The 16,958-nt window shown below is 39.3% G+C and overlaps 1 protein-coding gene across 2 annotated transcripts in view; it reads right to left on the minus strand.

The window, feature by feature from the left end:
- Positions 1-16,958, minus strand: part of slc13a4 (solute carrier family 13 member 4) — a 48,531-nt gene that overhangs the window by 359 nt on the left and 31,214 nt on the right. For both annotated transcript variants that reach the window (XM_060902757.1, XM_060902756.1), the window contains 7 exons: positions 7,606-7,725; positions 2,169-2,270; positions 1,970-2,071; positions 1,420-1,526; positions 1,188-1,312; positions 914-1,075; positions 52-189 (listed from right to left, as the gene is read on the minus strand). In XM_060902757.1, coding sequence (XP_060758740.1) covers positions 52-189; positions 914-1,075; positions 1,188-1,312; positions 1,420-1,526; positions 1,970-2,071; positions 2,169-2,270; positions 7,606-7,725 — 856 coding nt within the window. The remainder of the gene's footprint in view (positions 1-51; positions 190-913; positions 1,076-1,187; positions 1,313-1,419; positions 1,527-1,969; positions 2,072-2,168; positions 2,271-7,605; positions 7,726-16,958) is intronic.

Below are 16,958 nucleotides of genomic sequence, written 5' to 3' on the forward strand. Positions count from 1 at the left end.
GCTTTACAAGGGGTGCCAATAATTGTGGAGGACACACATAACATCTCTCACCATATCGCTGATTTTCACATGTCCATAACTGAACACAATGGCATTTGGTGGGTTTCCTACAGGCAGCATGACTCCAAAGGAGACACACATAGTGGCTGGGATGAGAGTGTGCAGGGGGTTTATCTGCAGAGTCTCTGACTGAAAGGGTGAAAGAGAAGACAAGCTGGATGAGAGGCCATTTGAGACAGAACAGAGCTAGACTCATGTTTCATCTCTGTGAAACAGTTCTTGGAATCTGCTTTTTAAAAAACGTATAGCCGAGTTTGACATGAAATGATAAATGCTGTTGCAAAAATGTAGTTGTGGCAGCTCAAACAATGGAATCAGAACATTAATGGACTGTTGCATCTGTCACAGATAAGATCTAGAGGTGATTTTTTTTTTTTAAATAACATAAGCTCTGAATATCTTTGATTCATGCAACATGCGTAGTCATTTCCTCTTATAAGCTCAATATAATGCTTTAGCATTGGCAAAGTAGGCTTCCTCAAAACAGCACCATTGAACAGTTCCTGTATTATTAAAGTGGGAAAAATGTTCAAGATCAGTCTTCATCAATTAATTTACGATGTATTTTTCTTGTGATTGAGTCACAAACAAGTAGTGACTCTACTTGGATTTCAATGTCCCCATTAGAGAATATTCCCATAACAGTAGCTCATATAAACACTGCATTTGATACCTTGCAAGACTGTTCTTTCAGCTCTCCAGCACTTCAATAATAAGTGTTTCTGGTGTCACCAAAATTCAATGCAGGGCTGAATTTTCAATTTTGTTTGCATTTCAACTAGTCAAAAGCAGCTTTACAGAAATCTGGATGTAAGCTTTTTTTTTTTTTTTAATATGTCCTACAAGTTCTTACCAAAGCAGAAAGGATGGGCAGGAACACCGTGAGAGTGGCAGGGTTGCTGGCAAATTCAGTGACAGCAGACACGAGCAAGCAAGCGAGCAGAGTGACGGCCCACGGTGGCAGGCCGCTCATCGGCTCTAGTTGACGCCCAATCCACATAGACAAACCCGACACCTGGGCACATTATGCATTAATAGAACATGAACACCGTAACACTTACAACTAAAATCATATTAAAGTATATGCTAGAGATTATATCTGTTTAAGATGTATATTCTTGGCCTACCTTACACCCTGCAGCCAGTGCATACCCTGCTCCTACCAGAATCACAATTTCCCATGGCATCAGTCTCAAGAAGTCTTTCCATGTGATCATAGGTGCCAAGGGGTCTTCCTCTTCATCCTCCTTGTCTTCATTGCAAGCAATCTCTACAGTATGTAAGAGAATACCAAAAACATTTATCAAATGAATTTGTGACTTGAATGTGGATTGAGAGAGTAAGAACGGGAGTTCAGACCTGTACTTCTGCTCAAAGATGAAGATGGCCAGGGCTTGCGTGCAGGGATGAGAAAGAGGAGGAAGCCAAGCAGTACAGAGACTGTGGCATCAGTCCTGTAGCCTTTCCTACATGACAGAATTCAGGTAACATCAGAGCCAGATATTCTACTGGCATAAAGTTTTGAGTTTCTCATTTCTCTTTTTGTCTGGTAAACACACTGAAGATCAGCCTGCTTGTTAGTCTTGCTAATAGATCTGACACAATTTTATAGAACTGCAATTATTTATGCTGATTGGGATTATCTGAGGCGAATGAGTCCACAATCATATTTCCATATTGTATGTATCCAGTAAACACAATTCATTGTTTCTTAATTAGTTCACCTTCATATTTTTATTATGATTATCCATAGAACTGTTTGTAGCTAGGCAGGTCTTCATGGATCATATACTGTATATTTTAATGTAACTCAGTAACAGTATTCCAATTCACCATCAGCCAAAAAAAATGTCATTATGATCATGAAACAGAAGTATGTGGAAAATTAGCATATTGGCTTTTCACGCACTCCTCAAACAGGAACGTCCAGCCAGGGACAAATCCTGGTTCTCTTGTGAACCACAGCAAGGTCATCAGAATGAAGAAGACTCCCGTCACAACTTCTGGATAACTGTTTGGTTAAAATAAAATGATGTAGCTTACACATGACACTGCAAACATTTTAGAATGCTGTTTATAACTACAACTGAGCCATTTTGCATTTTTACCTTATGGTACCAAGCTTCTGGTACTCTTCATGGATGCGTTTCTCAGAGAGAATCTCCCGCTTGGTTTTGCGTTTCTTACTCCAAGAACAAGTTTCCCTGAAACTAGGCACATCGCAGGTTTCAGACGTAAGAAAAACAGTCATAGCAGAGCCCCATACTTAAGAGGATATGGTAATGTATTGACCTGATTTTTCATAGTTTGACCATACGACATCCGTAGGTACACTTGTGTTCAAAATAATAGCAGTCCAACACGACTAACCAGATTTTGGTTCCACTGTTTTTGGTGGAAATTATATTACTACATGGCAAATAATTTACCAGTAGGTGTAGCAGAGTCATAGAAAACCAACAGACCCAACATTCATGATATGCATGCTCCTGAGTCTGTGTAATCGAATAATTAAGTGAAAGGGACGTGTTCAAAATAATAGCAGTGTGGAGTTTAATTAGTGAGATCATTCATTCTGTGAAAAAACAGATGTCAGTCAGGTGGCCCTAATTTAAGGATGAAGCCAGCACATGTACATCCATTTCTCTCTGAAAACCTGAGAAACATGGGTCGTTCCAGACATTGTTCAGAAGAACAGCGTGCTTTGATTAAAATGTTGATTGGAGAGGTAAAACGTATACTGTAAAGAAGTGCAGAAAATTATGGGCTGCTCAGCTAAAATGATCTCCAGTGCTTTAAAATGGATAGCAAAGCCAGAGAGACGTGGAAGAAAACAGAAGACTACCATTCAAATGGATCGAAGAATAGCCAGAATGGCAAAGACTCAGCCAATGATCAGCTCCAGGGTGATCAAAGATGGTCTGAAGTTACCTGTGAGTACTGTGACAATTAGAAGATGCCTGTGTGAAGCTAATCTATCGGCAAGAAGCTCCCGCAAAGTTCCACTGTTAAAAAAAAAGACGTGCTGAAGAGGATACAATTTGCCAAAGAACACATCGACTGGCCTAAAGAGAAATGGAAAAACATTTTGTGGACTGATGAAAGTGAAATTGTTCTTTTTGGGTCCAAGAGCCGCAGACAGTTTTTCAGACGACCCCCAAACACTGAATTCAAGCCACAGTACACTCTGAAGACAGTGAAGCATGGTGGTGCAAGTATCATGATATGGGAATGTTTCTCTTACTATGATGTTGGGCCCATTTATCGCATACCAGGGATCATGAATCAGTTTGCATATATCAAAATACTTGAGGTCATGTTGCCTTGTGCTGAAGAGGAAATGCCCTTGAAATGGGTGTTTCAACAAGACAACGACCCCAAACACACCAGTAAGCGAGCAGCATCAGGGTTCAAGACCAACAAAATGAAAGTTACGGAGTGGCCAGCCCAATCCCCGGACCTTAATCCGATAGAAAACTTGTGGGGTGACATCAAAAATGCTGTTTCTGAGGCAAAACCAAGAAATGCAGAGGAATTGTGGAATGTTGTCAAATCATCCTGGGCTGGAATACCTGTTCACAGGTGCCAGAAGTTCTCAGAAACCGTGGTTATACAACTAAATATTAGTTTAGTGATTCACAGGAATACTAAATCCTTAAGATTTTTTCAGTTTATACAGTAAATATTTGGAGTTTGCAATGAAAAATGCAGACACTGCTGTTTTTTTGAACAGCCCAATGTTCATTTTTCTTCATTTTCTGTAAAGTAATTAAAATATTGATACATTTTTCTTCATGTTTTGATGTAGAATATAATGTGCAGTGTTCCCAATGCATGGAAATAAAAACTATTATAAGGATTTTGAGCTTTACTCACGTTTTTAAACACACTGCTATTATTTTGAACACAACTGTATGTTACAGCCATTTAGTAGACGATCTTATCCAGAGCGATGTAAAATAGGACCCTGATATACCCACAGCAGTAGGCAGCCCAGGGAGCAGTTGGGGGTTAGGGGCCTTGCTCAAAGGCATGTCAGCTATTCCTGCTGGTCCAGGAAATCGAACCGGTGACCTTTTGGTCCAAAGCTGCTTCACTAACCTTTAGGCCATGGCTTCCCCCATATGAAGATGATCCCACCACAGGTAACCAGACCGCAAGTACAAGGTAATGCATCTCAAACTTTACCACTGGACAACAACATTTGTATCTTTATTTCCATAAGATAGATGGGTTTTTATGTAGTGCTTATTTTTAATTTGCTTTTAAAATATTCTGGGATCATTTACTCACAAACTCCGTTAAAAGTGATGGCTGCAGATGAATGTAAGTGCAGGAAGGTTTATTTACAACACAGGAAGGCATACAATGTGAGGCAAACAGCAGTCATAACCAGGCAAGGATCAGCCAAGGCAGAAACATAACAATAGAGGTAAGGCAAAAAGCAAAGTCAAAAACCAGAAAGCACAGCACTACAAGGCTCACCACATATACTTCGCAAAGTTCACGAAGTCCTTACATGCACACTGTGATTGTGCTCTGATCAGGGTCAGGTGTATGCAATTAGTCCTTGAGGTATGCGCACAGAGCACAAAATGCACATGGACGGGAGTAACAGCTCGAAGCACGCAGACACGACACAAACCGTAAGTGCAAGGCAATGCATCTCAAACTTTACCACTGGACAATAAAATTTGTATATTTTTATAAGATAGATGAGTATTTAATCTAGCAGTCATTTTTAATTTGTTTTTTTTTTTTTGCTTTTTTTTCTTTTAAATGTGGGATTATTTTCCAATACATTTTACATAAATATACAACAGTTTCAAATAGAGCTAGTAAACAGTTTATTAGTCCAGTAGCTTGTTCGACAATCAATAGTTTAGCCATGATTGCCCTCTAATCATGAACAGGTGCATGCTAATTAGTCCTAATGGTGTGCGCACACTTTGCGGCTGCACACAATGTGTGGATGTCACCAGACAACTGTGACATATCAAGTTTGATATTCGATCATAACTATATAATAATGATGTAAAGTGAAAGCACTGGTTCACTACTGTCCACCAGGCACCCAGCAAAGTCACACCATAAAGGTCATGGTGTTGCTTCTGGCTCATGGCATGTGGTGTCAAAGAAAGGAATAAATACAGTTAGGTCCATAAATATTTGGACAGAGGCAACATTTTTCTAATTTTGGTTCTGTACATTACCACAATGAATTGTGAACAAAACAATTCAGATGCAGTTGAAGTTCAGACTTTCAGCTTTAATTCAGTGGGTTGAACAAAATGATTGCATAAAAATGTGAGGAACTAAAGCTTTTTTTTAAAAACACAATCCCTTCATTTCAAGGGCTCAAAACTAATTGGACAAATTAAATAATTGTAAATAAAATGTTCATTTCTAATACTTGGTTGAAAACCCTTTGTTGGCAATGACTGCCTGAAGTCTTGAACTCATGGACATCACCAGACACTGTTTCCTCCTTTTTAATGCTCTGCCAGGCCTTTACTGCAGCGGTTTTCAGTTGCTGTTTGTTTGTGGGCCTTTCTGTCTGAAGTTTAGTCTTTAACAAGTGAAATGCATGATCAATTGGGTTGAGATCAGGTGACTGATTTGGCCATTCAAGAATATTCCACTTCTTTGCTTTAATAAACTCCTGGGTTGCTTTGGCTTTATGTTTTGGGTCATTGTCCATCTGTATTTTGAAACACCGACCAATCAGTTTGGCTGGATTTGAGCACACAGTACGACTCTGAATACCTCAGAATTCATCCGGCTGCTTCTGTCCTGTGTCACATTATCAATGAACACTAGTGACCCAGTGCCACTGGCAGCCATGCATTCCCAAGCCATCACACTGCTTCCGCCGTGTTTTACAGATGATGTGGTATGCTTTGGATCATGAGCTGTACCACACCTTCGCCATACTTTTTTCTTTCCATCATTCTGGTAGAAGTTGATCTTGGTTTCATCTGTCCAAAGAATGTTCTTCCAGAACTGTGCTGGCTTTTTTAGATGTTTTTTAGCAAAGTCCAATCTAGCCTTTTTATTCTTGAGGCACCGTGCAGTGAACCCTCTGTATTTACTTTCATGCAGTCTTCTCTTTATGGTAAATTTGGATATTGATACGCCTACCCGGCACGGTGGTGTAGTGGTTAGCGCTGTCGCCTCACAGCAAGAAGGTCCTGGGTTCGAGCTCCGGGGCCGGCGAGGGCCTTTCTGTGTGGAGTTTGCATGTTCTTCCCGTGTCCGCGTGGGTTTCCTCCGGGTGCTCCGGTTTCCCCCACAGTCCAAAGACATGCAGGTTAGGTTAACTGGTGACTCTAAATTGACCGTAGGTGTGAATGTGAGTGTGAATGGTTGTCTGTGTCTATGTGTCAGCCCTGTGATGACCTGGCGACTTGTCCAGGGTGTACCCCGCCTTTCGCCCGTGGTCAGCTGGGATAGGCTCCAGCTTGCCTGCGACCCTGTAGAAGGATAAAGCGGCTAGAGATAATGAGATGAGATGAGATACGCCTACCTCCTGGAGAGTGTTGTTCACTTGGTTGGCTGTTGTGAAGGGGTTTCTCTTCACCATGGAAATTATTCTGCGATCATCCACTACTGTTGTCTTCTGTGAGTGTCCAGGTCTTTTTGCATTGATGAGTTCACCAGTGCTTGCTTTCTTTCTCAGGATGTACCAAACTAGATTTTGCCACTCCTAATATTGTAGCAATTTCTCGGATGGGTTTTTTCTGTTTTTGCAGCTTAAGGATGGCTTGTTTCACCTGCACGGAGAGCTCCTTTGACCGCATGTTTTCTTCACAGCAAAATCTTCCAAATGCAAGCACCACACCTCAAATCAACTCCAGGCCTTTTATCTGCTTAATTGAGAATGACATAACGAAGGAATTTCCCACACCTGCCCATGAAATAGCCTTTGAGTCAATTGTCCAATTACTTTTGGTCCCTTTAAAAACAGGGTGGCACATGTTAAGGAGCTAAAACTCCTAAACCCTTCATCCAAAACTCCTAAACCCTTCATCCAATTTTAATGTGGATACCCTCAAATGAAAGCTGAAAGTCTGGACTTCATGACCATGTCCATTATATAACTATAACTTGAATATGTTTACTGAAACAGGTAAAAAAACAAAATTTGTGTCAGTGTCCAAATATATATGGACCTAACTGTATGTATTTGTAACTGTGATGCACATCTCATTATTGGCATCACTGTCACAAGACAATGCAACAATTTGACGCGAAGTACACTACACAATTTGATGATTCATATGCTATAATAATATTCTATTCAGTTTGATTTTGTGCCCTTGCAAATATTTTACTCATACCCTCATCAGGAGTTCCACTTTTAGACAGCAACTAAATATCCATTTTATGCTTACTTACTGTACTTATTATAAGCTTCAAAATAAAGCAACCCCTTTGGACAAAAGTAACCATTTCTCAAAACTATCTGCTTTTCTGGAGGTAAAATCCTATACAATTTTACCCAAATAATCTATGTCTAAAGAGAAAGAAGACATTTATTCTTACTTGCATCCAAGGAACAAGAAGTGGAGCCAGAGCCAAGTTAACACCAACATAATGAGAGCAATAGGCAGGCTGAAGATGAACCATGTTCCGAAATTGATGACCTTGGCATCTGGGTATCGACTACAAAAGAAATTTATTTGGTAAATAAAATTAATATAGTAACTTTCAAGTCATTATATGAATACACTGTACATAACTTAAGCAGAAGGATTGGAGAATTATGTCAGGTTCATTATGATTGATTGGATTTTAAATTGAGCTTCACAGTGAACCCTTTGTAGATATGAAGTCAGTCGTTTTGGTCAATTTACAAAGAGCTTACATTTTTGTAAATGAATATCACAGTCATGAAACAGGTTAACCTCTGTACTTTCCAAGAGTTCACTGATATAGCACGCTTACAGTGCCTTGCAAAAGTATTCATACCCCTTTGAACTTTTTCACATTTTTCCACCTTACAACCACGAACTTAAAAGTTTTTTTATTAAGATGTTATGTGATAGACCAACACGGAGTAGCACATAATTGTGAAGTGAAACGAAAATGGTCTTCAAAATTTTAAACAAATAAAAATCTGAAAAATGTGGTGTGGATTAGTATTCAGCCCCCTGTACTCTGATACCTCTAAATACAATCCACTGCAATCAATTGCCTTCAGAAGTCATCTAATTAGTTAATAGAGTCCTACTGTGTGTAATTTACTCTCAGAATAAATACACTTGTTCTGTGAAGGCCTCAGTGGTTTGTTAGAGAATACTGAAGAAAAACAGCATCATGAAGACCAAAGAACTCACCAGACAGGTCAGGGATAAAGTTCTGGAGAAGTTTAAAGCAGAGTTAGGTTATAAAAAAAATCCCAAGCTCTGAACATCTCAAGAAGCACTTTTCAACCCATCATTCAAAAATGGAAAAAGTATGGCACAACTGCAAACCTACCAAGACATGGCCGTCCACCTAAACTGACAGAGCGAGCAAGGAGAGCACTGGTCAGAGAAGCAGCCAAGAGGCCCATGATCACTCTGGAGGAGCTGCAGAAGTCCACAGCTCAGGTGGGAGAATCTGTGCACTCCACAAATTTGGCCTTTTTGGAAGAGTGGCAAGAAAAAAGCCATTGTTGAAAGACAGGCATAAGAAGTCCCATTTGCAGTTTGCCAGAAGCCATGTAGGGGACACGGCAAACATGTGGAAGAAGGTGCTTTGGTTAGATGAGACCAAAGTTGAACTTTTTGGCCTAAATGCAAAGTGCTATGTGTGGTGGAAAACTAACACTGCTCATCACCCTGCACACACCATCCCCACTGTGAAACATGGTGGTGGCAGCATCATGCTATGGGGATGCTTTTCTTCAGCAGGGACAGGGAAGCTGGTCAGAGTTGATGGGAAGATGGATGGAGCTAAACACAGGGCAATCCTGGAAGAAAACCTGTTGGAGGCTGCAAAAGACTTGAGACTGGGAAGGAGATTCACCTTCCAGCAAGACAATGACCCTAAACATACAGCCAGAGCTACAATGTTTTAAATGGTTTAGATCAAAGAATATTCATGTGTTAGAATGGCCCAGTCAAAGTCCAGACCTAAATCCCATTGAGCATCTGTGGCAAGACTTGAAAATTGCTGTTCACAGACACTCTCCATCCAATCTGGCTGAGCTTGAGCTATTTTGCAAAGAAGAATGGGCAAAAATTTCAGTGTCTCAATGTGCAAAGCTGGTAGAGACGTACCACAAAAGACTTGCAGCTGTAATTGCAGCAAAAGGTGGCTCTACAAAGTATTGAGGCAGGGGGGCTGAATACTAATGCACACCACATTTTTCAGATTTTTATTTGTTTAAAATTTTGAAGACCATTTATCATTTTCATTTCACTTCACAATTATGTGCTACTCTATGTTGGTCTATCACATAATCTCAATAAAAAAACTTAAGTTCATGGTTATAAGGTGGAAAAATTTCAAGGGGTATGAATACTTTTTCAAGGCACTGTAAATGCTATCTTCAGTTTTTACCCAAACTTCCCCTCATCTCATAATGACAAAGCAACAGACAGTTAGGATATTCCTGATAAATGTATCACTGGTTTCATGTCTTGTACATGAATAGAGCTTTCCTGAAATTCTGAAGTTTAACTACACATATGATCACTGACTGCTCTGGCTCTATATGGCTGCAATTTTCCATCAACTGATTGACTTTCACACCCTGTGACCTGGAAATAAAAGGGTCAGTCTTTTAATCATGGTATGGAAGTCTACAAAGTTTAGGTACAAGGTCCTGTTTACAGACTGATGACAAATACTTAAGCTTCTAAATGTTACCCCAAGTAATATTCAGTGTGCTGTTTAACAGTGTTCTCCAAAGCTTTCACCGCAACAGGTGACAGATACTGTAAAGTAGTATATACAGTACAAGTTTCTACACCCCTTATTCATATGTTTTTCTGTATTTTGACCATTTTCTACATTGTAGATACTGAAGACATCAAAACTATGAAATAACATTTGGAACATACATGGAATTGTGGGTTGTTTTTTGTTTTTGTTTTTAATTTTAGGTTTCATATTGTAGAGTCTTCAAAATAGCCACCATTTACCTAGACACACTGCACACTATTGGCATTATCTTAACCAGCTACATGAGGTAGTCACCTGGTATGCTTTTCAATTAACTTTTGTCAAGGCACACCTGTTAATTAGTGGAATTTCTTGCCTTCTTATTGCATTTGAGATGTATGTGCAGAAGAGTCTTTATTAAAACAAGATCAACTCTGAGCTACTGCTCACTTACGTATGCCCCCGCTCTCGCTTATATCAGAATCCAAGCAATCAAAGGGAGAGGACACTTATTATGAATGTTGACTTCAACAAATAATTAACCCTGAAACAAGTCCAGTGGTGCTTGAAAGTTTGTGAACCCTTAAGAATTTTCTAGATTTCTGCATAAATATGACCTAAAATATCAGATTTTCACACAAGTCCTAAAAGTAGATAAAGAGAACCCAGTTAAACAAATGAGACAAAAATATTATACTTGGTCATTTATTTATTGAGGAAAATGATCCAATATTACATATCTGAGTGGCAAAAGTATGTGAGCCTTTGCTTTCAGTGTCTGGTGTGACCCCCTTGTGCAGCAATAACTGCCACTAAACATTTCCGGTAACTGTTGATCAGTCCTGCACACTGGCTTGGAGGAATTTTAGCCCATTCCTCCATACAGAACAGCTTCAACTCTGGGATGTTGGTGGGTTTCCTCACATCAACTGCTCGCTTCAGGTCCTTCCACAACATTTCAACTGGATTAAGGTCAGGATTTTGACTTGGCCATTCCAAAACATTAACTTTATTCTTCTTTAACCATTCTTTGGTAGGACAACTTGTGCGTTTAGGGTTGTTGTCTTGCTGCATGACCCACCTTCTCTTGAGATTCAATTCATGGACAGATGTCCTGACATTTTCGCTGGTATCATTCAGAATTCATTGTTCCATCAACAATGGCAAGTCGTACTGGCCCAGATGCAGCAAAACAGGCCCAAACCATGATACTACCACCACCATGTTTCACAGATGGGATAAGGTTCTTATGCTGGAATGCAGTGTTTTCCTTTCTCCAAACATAACGCGTCTCATTTAAACCAAAAAGTTCTATTTTGGTCTCATCCATCCAGAAAACATTTTTCCAATAGCCTTCTGGCTTGTCCATGTGATCTTTAGCAAACTGCAGATGAGCAGCAATATTCTTTTTGGAGAGCAGTGGCTTTCTCCTTGCAACCCTGCCATGCACAACATTGTTGTTCAGTGTTCTCCTGATGGACTCATGAACATTAACATTAGCCAATGTGAGCGAAGCCTTCAGTTGCTTAGAAGTTACCCTGGGGTCCTTTGTGACCTTGCTGACTATTACACGCCTTGCTCTTGGAGTGATCTTTGTTGGTCGACCACTCCTGGGGAGGGTAACAATCGTCTTGAATTTCTTCCATTTGTACACAGTCTGTCTGTGGATTGGTGGAGCCCAAACTCTTTAGAGATGGTTTTATAACCTTTTCCAGCCTGATTAGCATCAACAATGCTTTTTCTGAGGTCCTCAGAAATCTCCTTTGTTTGTGCCATGATACACTTCCACAAATATGTGTTGTGAAGATCAGACTTTGATAGATCCCTGTTCTTTAAATAAAACAGGGTGCCCACTCACACCTGATTGTCATCCCATTGATTGAAAACACCTGACTCTAATTTCACCTTCAAATTAACTGCTAATCCTAGAGATTCACATACTTTTGCCACTCACAGATATGTAATATTGGATCATGTTCCTCAATAAATAAATGACCAAGTATAATATTTTTGTCTCACTTGTTTAACTGGGTTCTCTTTATCTACTTTTAGGACTTGTGTGAAAATCTGATGATGTTTTAGGTCATATTTATGCAGAAATATAGAAAATTCTAAAGGGTTCACAAACTTTCAAGCAACACTGTAAGTAAAGAGTAGTATTCTCCCTAGGTATTCTCCCTAGGTATTTCAAATAGCATCCTGGTAAACTGTCATTTTGAAATGCCATTTTGCTTCTTAAAATATCAAAATATGTTTCATAAATGCATTCAGTTGGTAAACAGGAAGTCGATGTGCAACAAACCTGAAAATGGTATACACAGTATAGAACCCCAAGCTGAAGCTTGGTAGTAAATATCAAGCAGTTGTAATTTGTAGTTGCTGAGAAAAAAAAGTGTTACAAAAAGTTTGTAAATCCACGCTGTGTGTTTCGTAAATACATTCAGTCAGTAAACAGGAAGTCGATGTGCAACAGATCTGAAAACGGTATACACGGTATAGAACCCCAAGCTGAAGTTTGGTACCAAGTGGCTAGGAGTTGTGGTTGCTGAGAAAATGGTGTTTTGGACAGAGGGAAATATGGGCAGACAGAGGTAAACCAGTATACACCCCCCCCCCCTCGGAGCGGGGGTATAAAGAAACAGGAAGCAGGAAAACTACAAGATAAACAAGCTTGGTAATGGTGACTCACAACGCAATACTTCAAAGTGAATGATTCCTCAGCATCCTTATATGCGTGCGCTGATTGCACCTTAATCTGAGGCAGGTGTCAAAAAAATGAGTCAGTTCGTTACATGCGCTTTGAGAGAAAGTCTGTAGTGCGCCAATGCACACAGGTGTGACAATACAACTAAGTAAAGAGAAACGACATTCATCATTACTTTAAGACATGAAGTGACAAATATTTTATTCAGGCTGCATTTTACCAGGAAGTCCATTGAGATTAAAATCTCTTTCAAGGGAGACCTGGCCAAGAAAGCACACCATTAAAGATTATAAACATGATAAAAATCAAGCATAACAAAACAGACAAGAGATACAGAAATTACACGGTTGTGCAAAGATATGAAGTTTATTTTCGAGTGGTGAAAGCATTCACAAGTGAGCGAAGCGAAGGAGTGAAAATATTTTCAATGCAAGATTAACTTTTATTTATTTAGCTTTTGCCATAGGAAGATATATATATATATATATATGTGTGTGTGTGTGTACATACATCATGGCATGGGAAACCACAACAGCTTGCGCCAATTACAATGGCCCCATTGTACCGAATCTGCATGTCTTTAAACTGTGGGGGAAACCGGAGCACCCGGGGGAAACCCACGCGGCAAACTCCACACAGAAAGGCCCCTGTTGGCCGTGAAGTTCGAACCCGGAACCTTCTTGCTGTGAGGCGACAGTGCTAACCACTACACCACCGTGCCGCCCGATATGAAGAACTTCATATCTTCATGCCACCGTGTAATGTTCTTTATGATATGAACATATCTACCCCAAAAAAAGTCAATAATTTTCATTTTGAACCAGTTCAACACTGGCAATGCACATCCAATCAGCAGGAAAACACTGGGAGTGACATCAACAGAGTGAAATATCAGACATTATTATATATACTGTACAGGACACTTTTTCAATGGAATAAAAAGATGTATTCTATTCCCTTCTAGCAGGTTCCATTCATTTGGTTTGATAGTGTGCAATATTGTTAGCATATTACTTATCCTATGTGCATTACATCACTCTACCCAATGGAGAATGAGCATTGAATATGGTTTACGATATTGCGTGGTTGTCAAGACATGTCGTCATACGGAGACGTAAAACATCCATGCTAATGAGCGACTGTAAACAATTTGTAAACAAACACTGCCATCAGGTTTGCTTCGTTAAATACGGAAGATTTTGAGAGAATTTTGAAAGACGCATTGAACAGCCGACAGGAATATGTATAATAATAATAATAATAATAATAATAATAATAATAATAATAATAATGGCTTTTTTGTGGTATATCAAATATCCTCCATTCAGATAGCATGATACTGAATTCGTCTTTGACTTGTTCAATATCATGCTAGCTAAAAAGAAAATATCTGTTATACCACTCAACACCAGCCAATATTGTTTAAATGTCACTCAAATCCGCTATGTATTTCATATGGAAAATGCGAGTTTTTCAACACAAGATAAGCATCATATCTTCAAGCCAGCATGTGATTCTTTTTATTCTAAAAAGACAAAAAAGAAAAGGACCCAAATGCATCAAAACAATTTATCCATTTCCTGACAAGTGACATGAAGAGATTTGTGTCATGGTTTTGGTTCTCCATGTCTCGGATGTAGCTCAGATGTAAAATACGAGTAGTACATTTCCCAGGAACACACTTGTTTCCATATAATATTACAAAATACAAGATCCAGCTTAGAAATAACAATTGCATTCTTCAGTTACAAAGCTTTTTGTTTGTTTTTAATCAGAGCTTTGAACTTTCCCAAGGAAACAAAATCATTAAGCTGTAGTGTGTATGAAGGTTATTCTATAACCAGGGCACAAGTTCTGCCAAGTTCTGAACAAATCCTGGGTGCATTATAAAGCAGCCAACAAGAGGATCGAGAATTATAATAGTTGTTGGTAAATAAAAGAAAATTACACAAATAAGAAGGGAGTTTATTCAGTATGGCTTTGTAAATAATAAAAATGTGCCAATGCTGATGTCAACTTAGGCTTAAAGAAGGCCAAGAAACCAAATCGTAAAGTACACAATTATGCGTACGGGACAATGAATTAGATATAAAACAAAGAGCACTGATGCACAGAATTAAGGCAGCATGCATGTAAATAATGACCCAAAAGTCTAGAACACTTAAGAATGTAGCCTGTACAAGCAGTTTCCGAATTACTTAAAACAGGCCCCATTTCAATTATAAAAACCCAGCCTGGCCTTCAATTTCTTCACTAAATGCACAGTATGGACTCCAAAAGACAGTCCATCATCAAACTAAATGCCCAAGTACTTGTAAGATGATGCTTTTTCAATTGAGTCCCCTCCTAAAGTATGAATAACAATATCCAAGATCTGGGAATGAGTTGTGGAAAAGATCATAAATCTGGTTTTCTTAAAGAAGATACACAGAACCATGGCCTCACTTTTTGTTAATAAATGCCTTGAGACCTCAAGAATGGCATAGGAATAGTTTTAAGTGTTAACAATAGATCTAATGTCTGTGAAGATTCTCAATCATCCAGGTCATAGTAAACTGTGGGTGGTAGAAATGGGCAACTGGACTTTCTTGAAAATTCTTGAAAACGTTTCACCTCTCGTCCAAAAGGCTTCCTCAGTTCTCAGAACTGAGGAAGCCTTTTGGACGAGAGGTGAAACGTTTTCAAGAATTTTCAAGCAAGTCCAGTTGCCCATTTCTACCACCCACAGTTCAATAGATCTAATATAGTAATTTTTACAATTAAAGTGATTCATACAGGTAGCGGTTCGAGTGAATGCCCTTGACATCTGTGACATTACAGCAGGAAGGCTATTAGTCTTATTGCCATTTTCGCTATACTAAAAACACAGAGCTAACTGCAACTTCGATCCTCCATTTGGAGCTAATTTATCACCATGCTACATAGATGTGTTGCTGGTGGGTGCAGCAACATGACAGAAGGTCATGGCCCAAGAATGTTCAAACTGCAAATATTTGGACACATTTTGTAAGAAATTCACAGATTGGGTGCCTACAAAGTGGTCTCTCCTCTGCACACTTTACTGAGGACTCGTATGAAACCTCTGATCTGTTGAGGAGCGTTGGCTACAAGCCCATATTGAAAGAGGGTGCAGTACCAACAATTAAAGAAAAAGAAAACTACAAGAAAAGGAAAGTAAGTTCAGTTGCACCAGTTCTCCCAGAGTGTAAGCCAAGCAGTAATGGCGGAGTACTCAGTATGGAGAAAATGGAGAATGAGTGGACCAGTCGTCTGATTTCTCTGCTGGATATGCCCCCCCCCCCGGATATGCTTGCTTCAGCAGCAATATTTCACCCTTACGTGGAAGAAGCAAATGAACAAAGAACTGAAAGTCAGATTGTTTCAAAACAATTGGCCACAAGCTCGGCCTTTAAGAAGCGAGAACACAGACAGGTAAGATAAGACTCTCATTTGGTTACATAACAAAAAACACCACCACTCGTTGTTTACCTGCATTTAGATTAATACATGTAATTTGTACTGTGTATTTAAGTTACCGGTATAAGATTATTTAATTTGCTTCAGAATGTGATCGTCTCAGTTCACCTGATTTATTTAATTAGCGTTTTACGGTTTAATCAGTGAAAATGCATGCATGTACATGTATGTTGCATAAGTTATAACGCCTATGCTGTTTTAATGAGTGTCACATGAGACTGTCAGTTCAATTCCATCCAATTCTCTAGAAAGCTTTGTTCTCTGGCTTTATTTTGTAAGTTGGGGGCCTCCATGGCCGACGTGTTACCATCGGATTCAGTTTCCGAATGTTCTAACTGACACGGTTCTGTGTGTATAGCAGTAGCATGTACACACTCCAATTTCAGGACCATCACAGTCCTATCTGAGGAATCCAAAGAATCTCCAATAAATCCAAATGAAGAGGCCATTGCAACCACTCTTGCCTGCCGAGTCTGGCTTTGGTCTATAGCACCAGTTTCCGCTGTGATGTCACCCACCCAGGGCTGGCTGGCTCAGTGGGGCAGCTCGAATGCCAACTTTGCAGTCGATTTTAACTCTAAAAAAAATATATATATATATTTTTTTTTATTTCCAATTATGCAGCATACAAGAGTCAAGGATGGAGATACTATCCACTCAGAAATGTATTTAAATATAAAGGTTCTGCATATTTCCTTTAACCAACTTTAGGCCTGCAGCTGTTGAAAGGCAGTCTGCAGCTCAACAACAGCCTGGCTGAGAGTAAAGGCAATTGAGTAGATGATTGTATCTTCTGTATAAAAAAGGTGCACTTTCATTGTAAGCATATCCTTCTCAATATTAT

This window comes from Neoarius graeffei, chromosome 21 (assembly GCF_027579695.1).
Source record: "Neoarius graeffei isolate fNeoGra1 chromosome 21, fNeoGra1.pri, whole genome shotgun sequence".
NCBI lineage: Eukaryota > Metazoa > Chordata > Actinopteri > Siluriformes > Ariidae > Neoarius > Neoarius graeffei.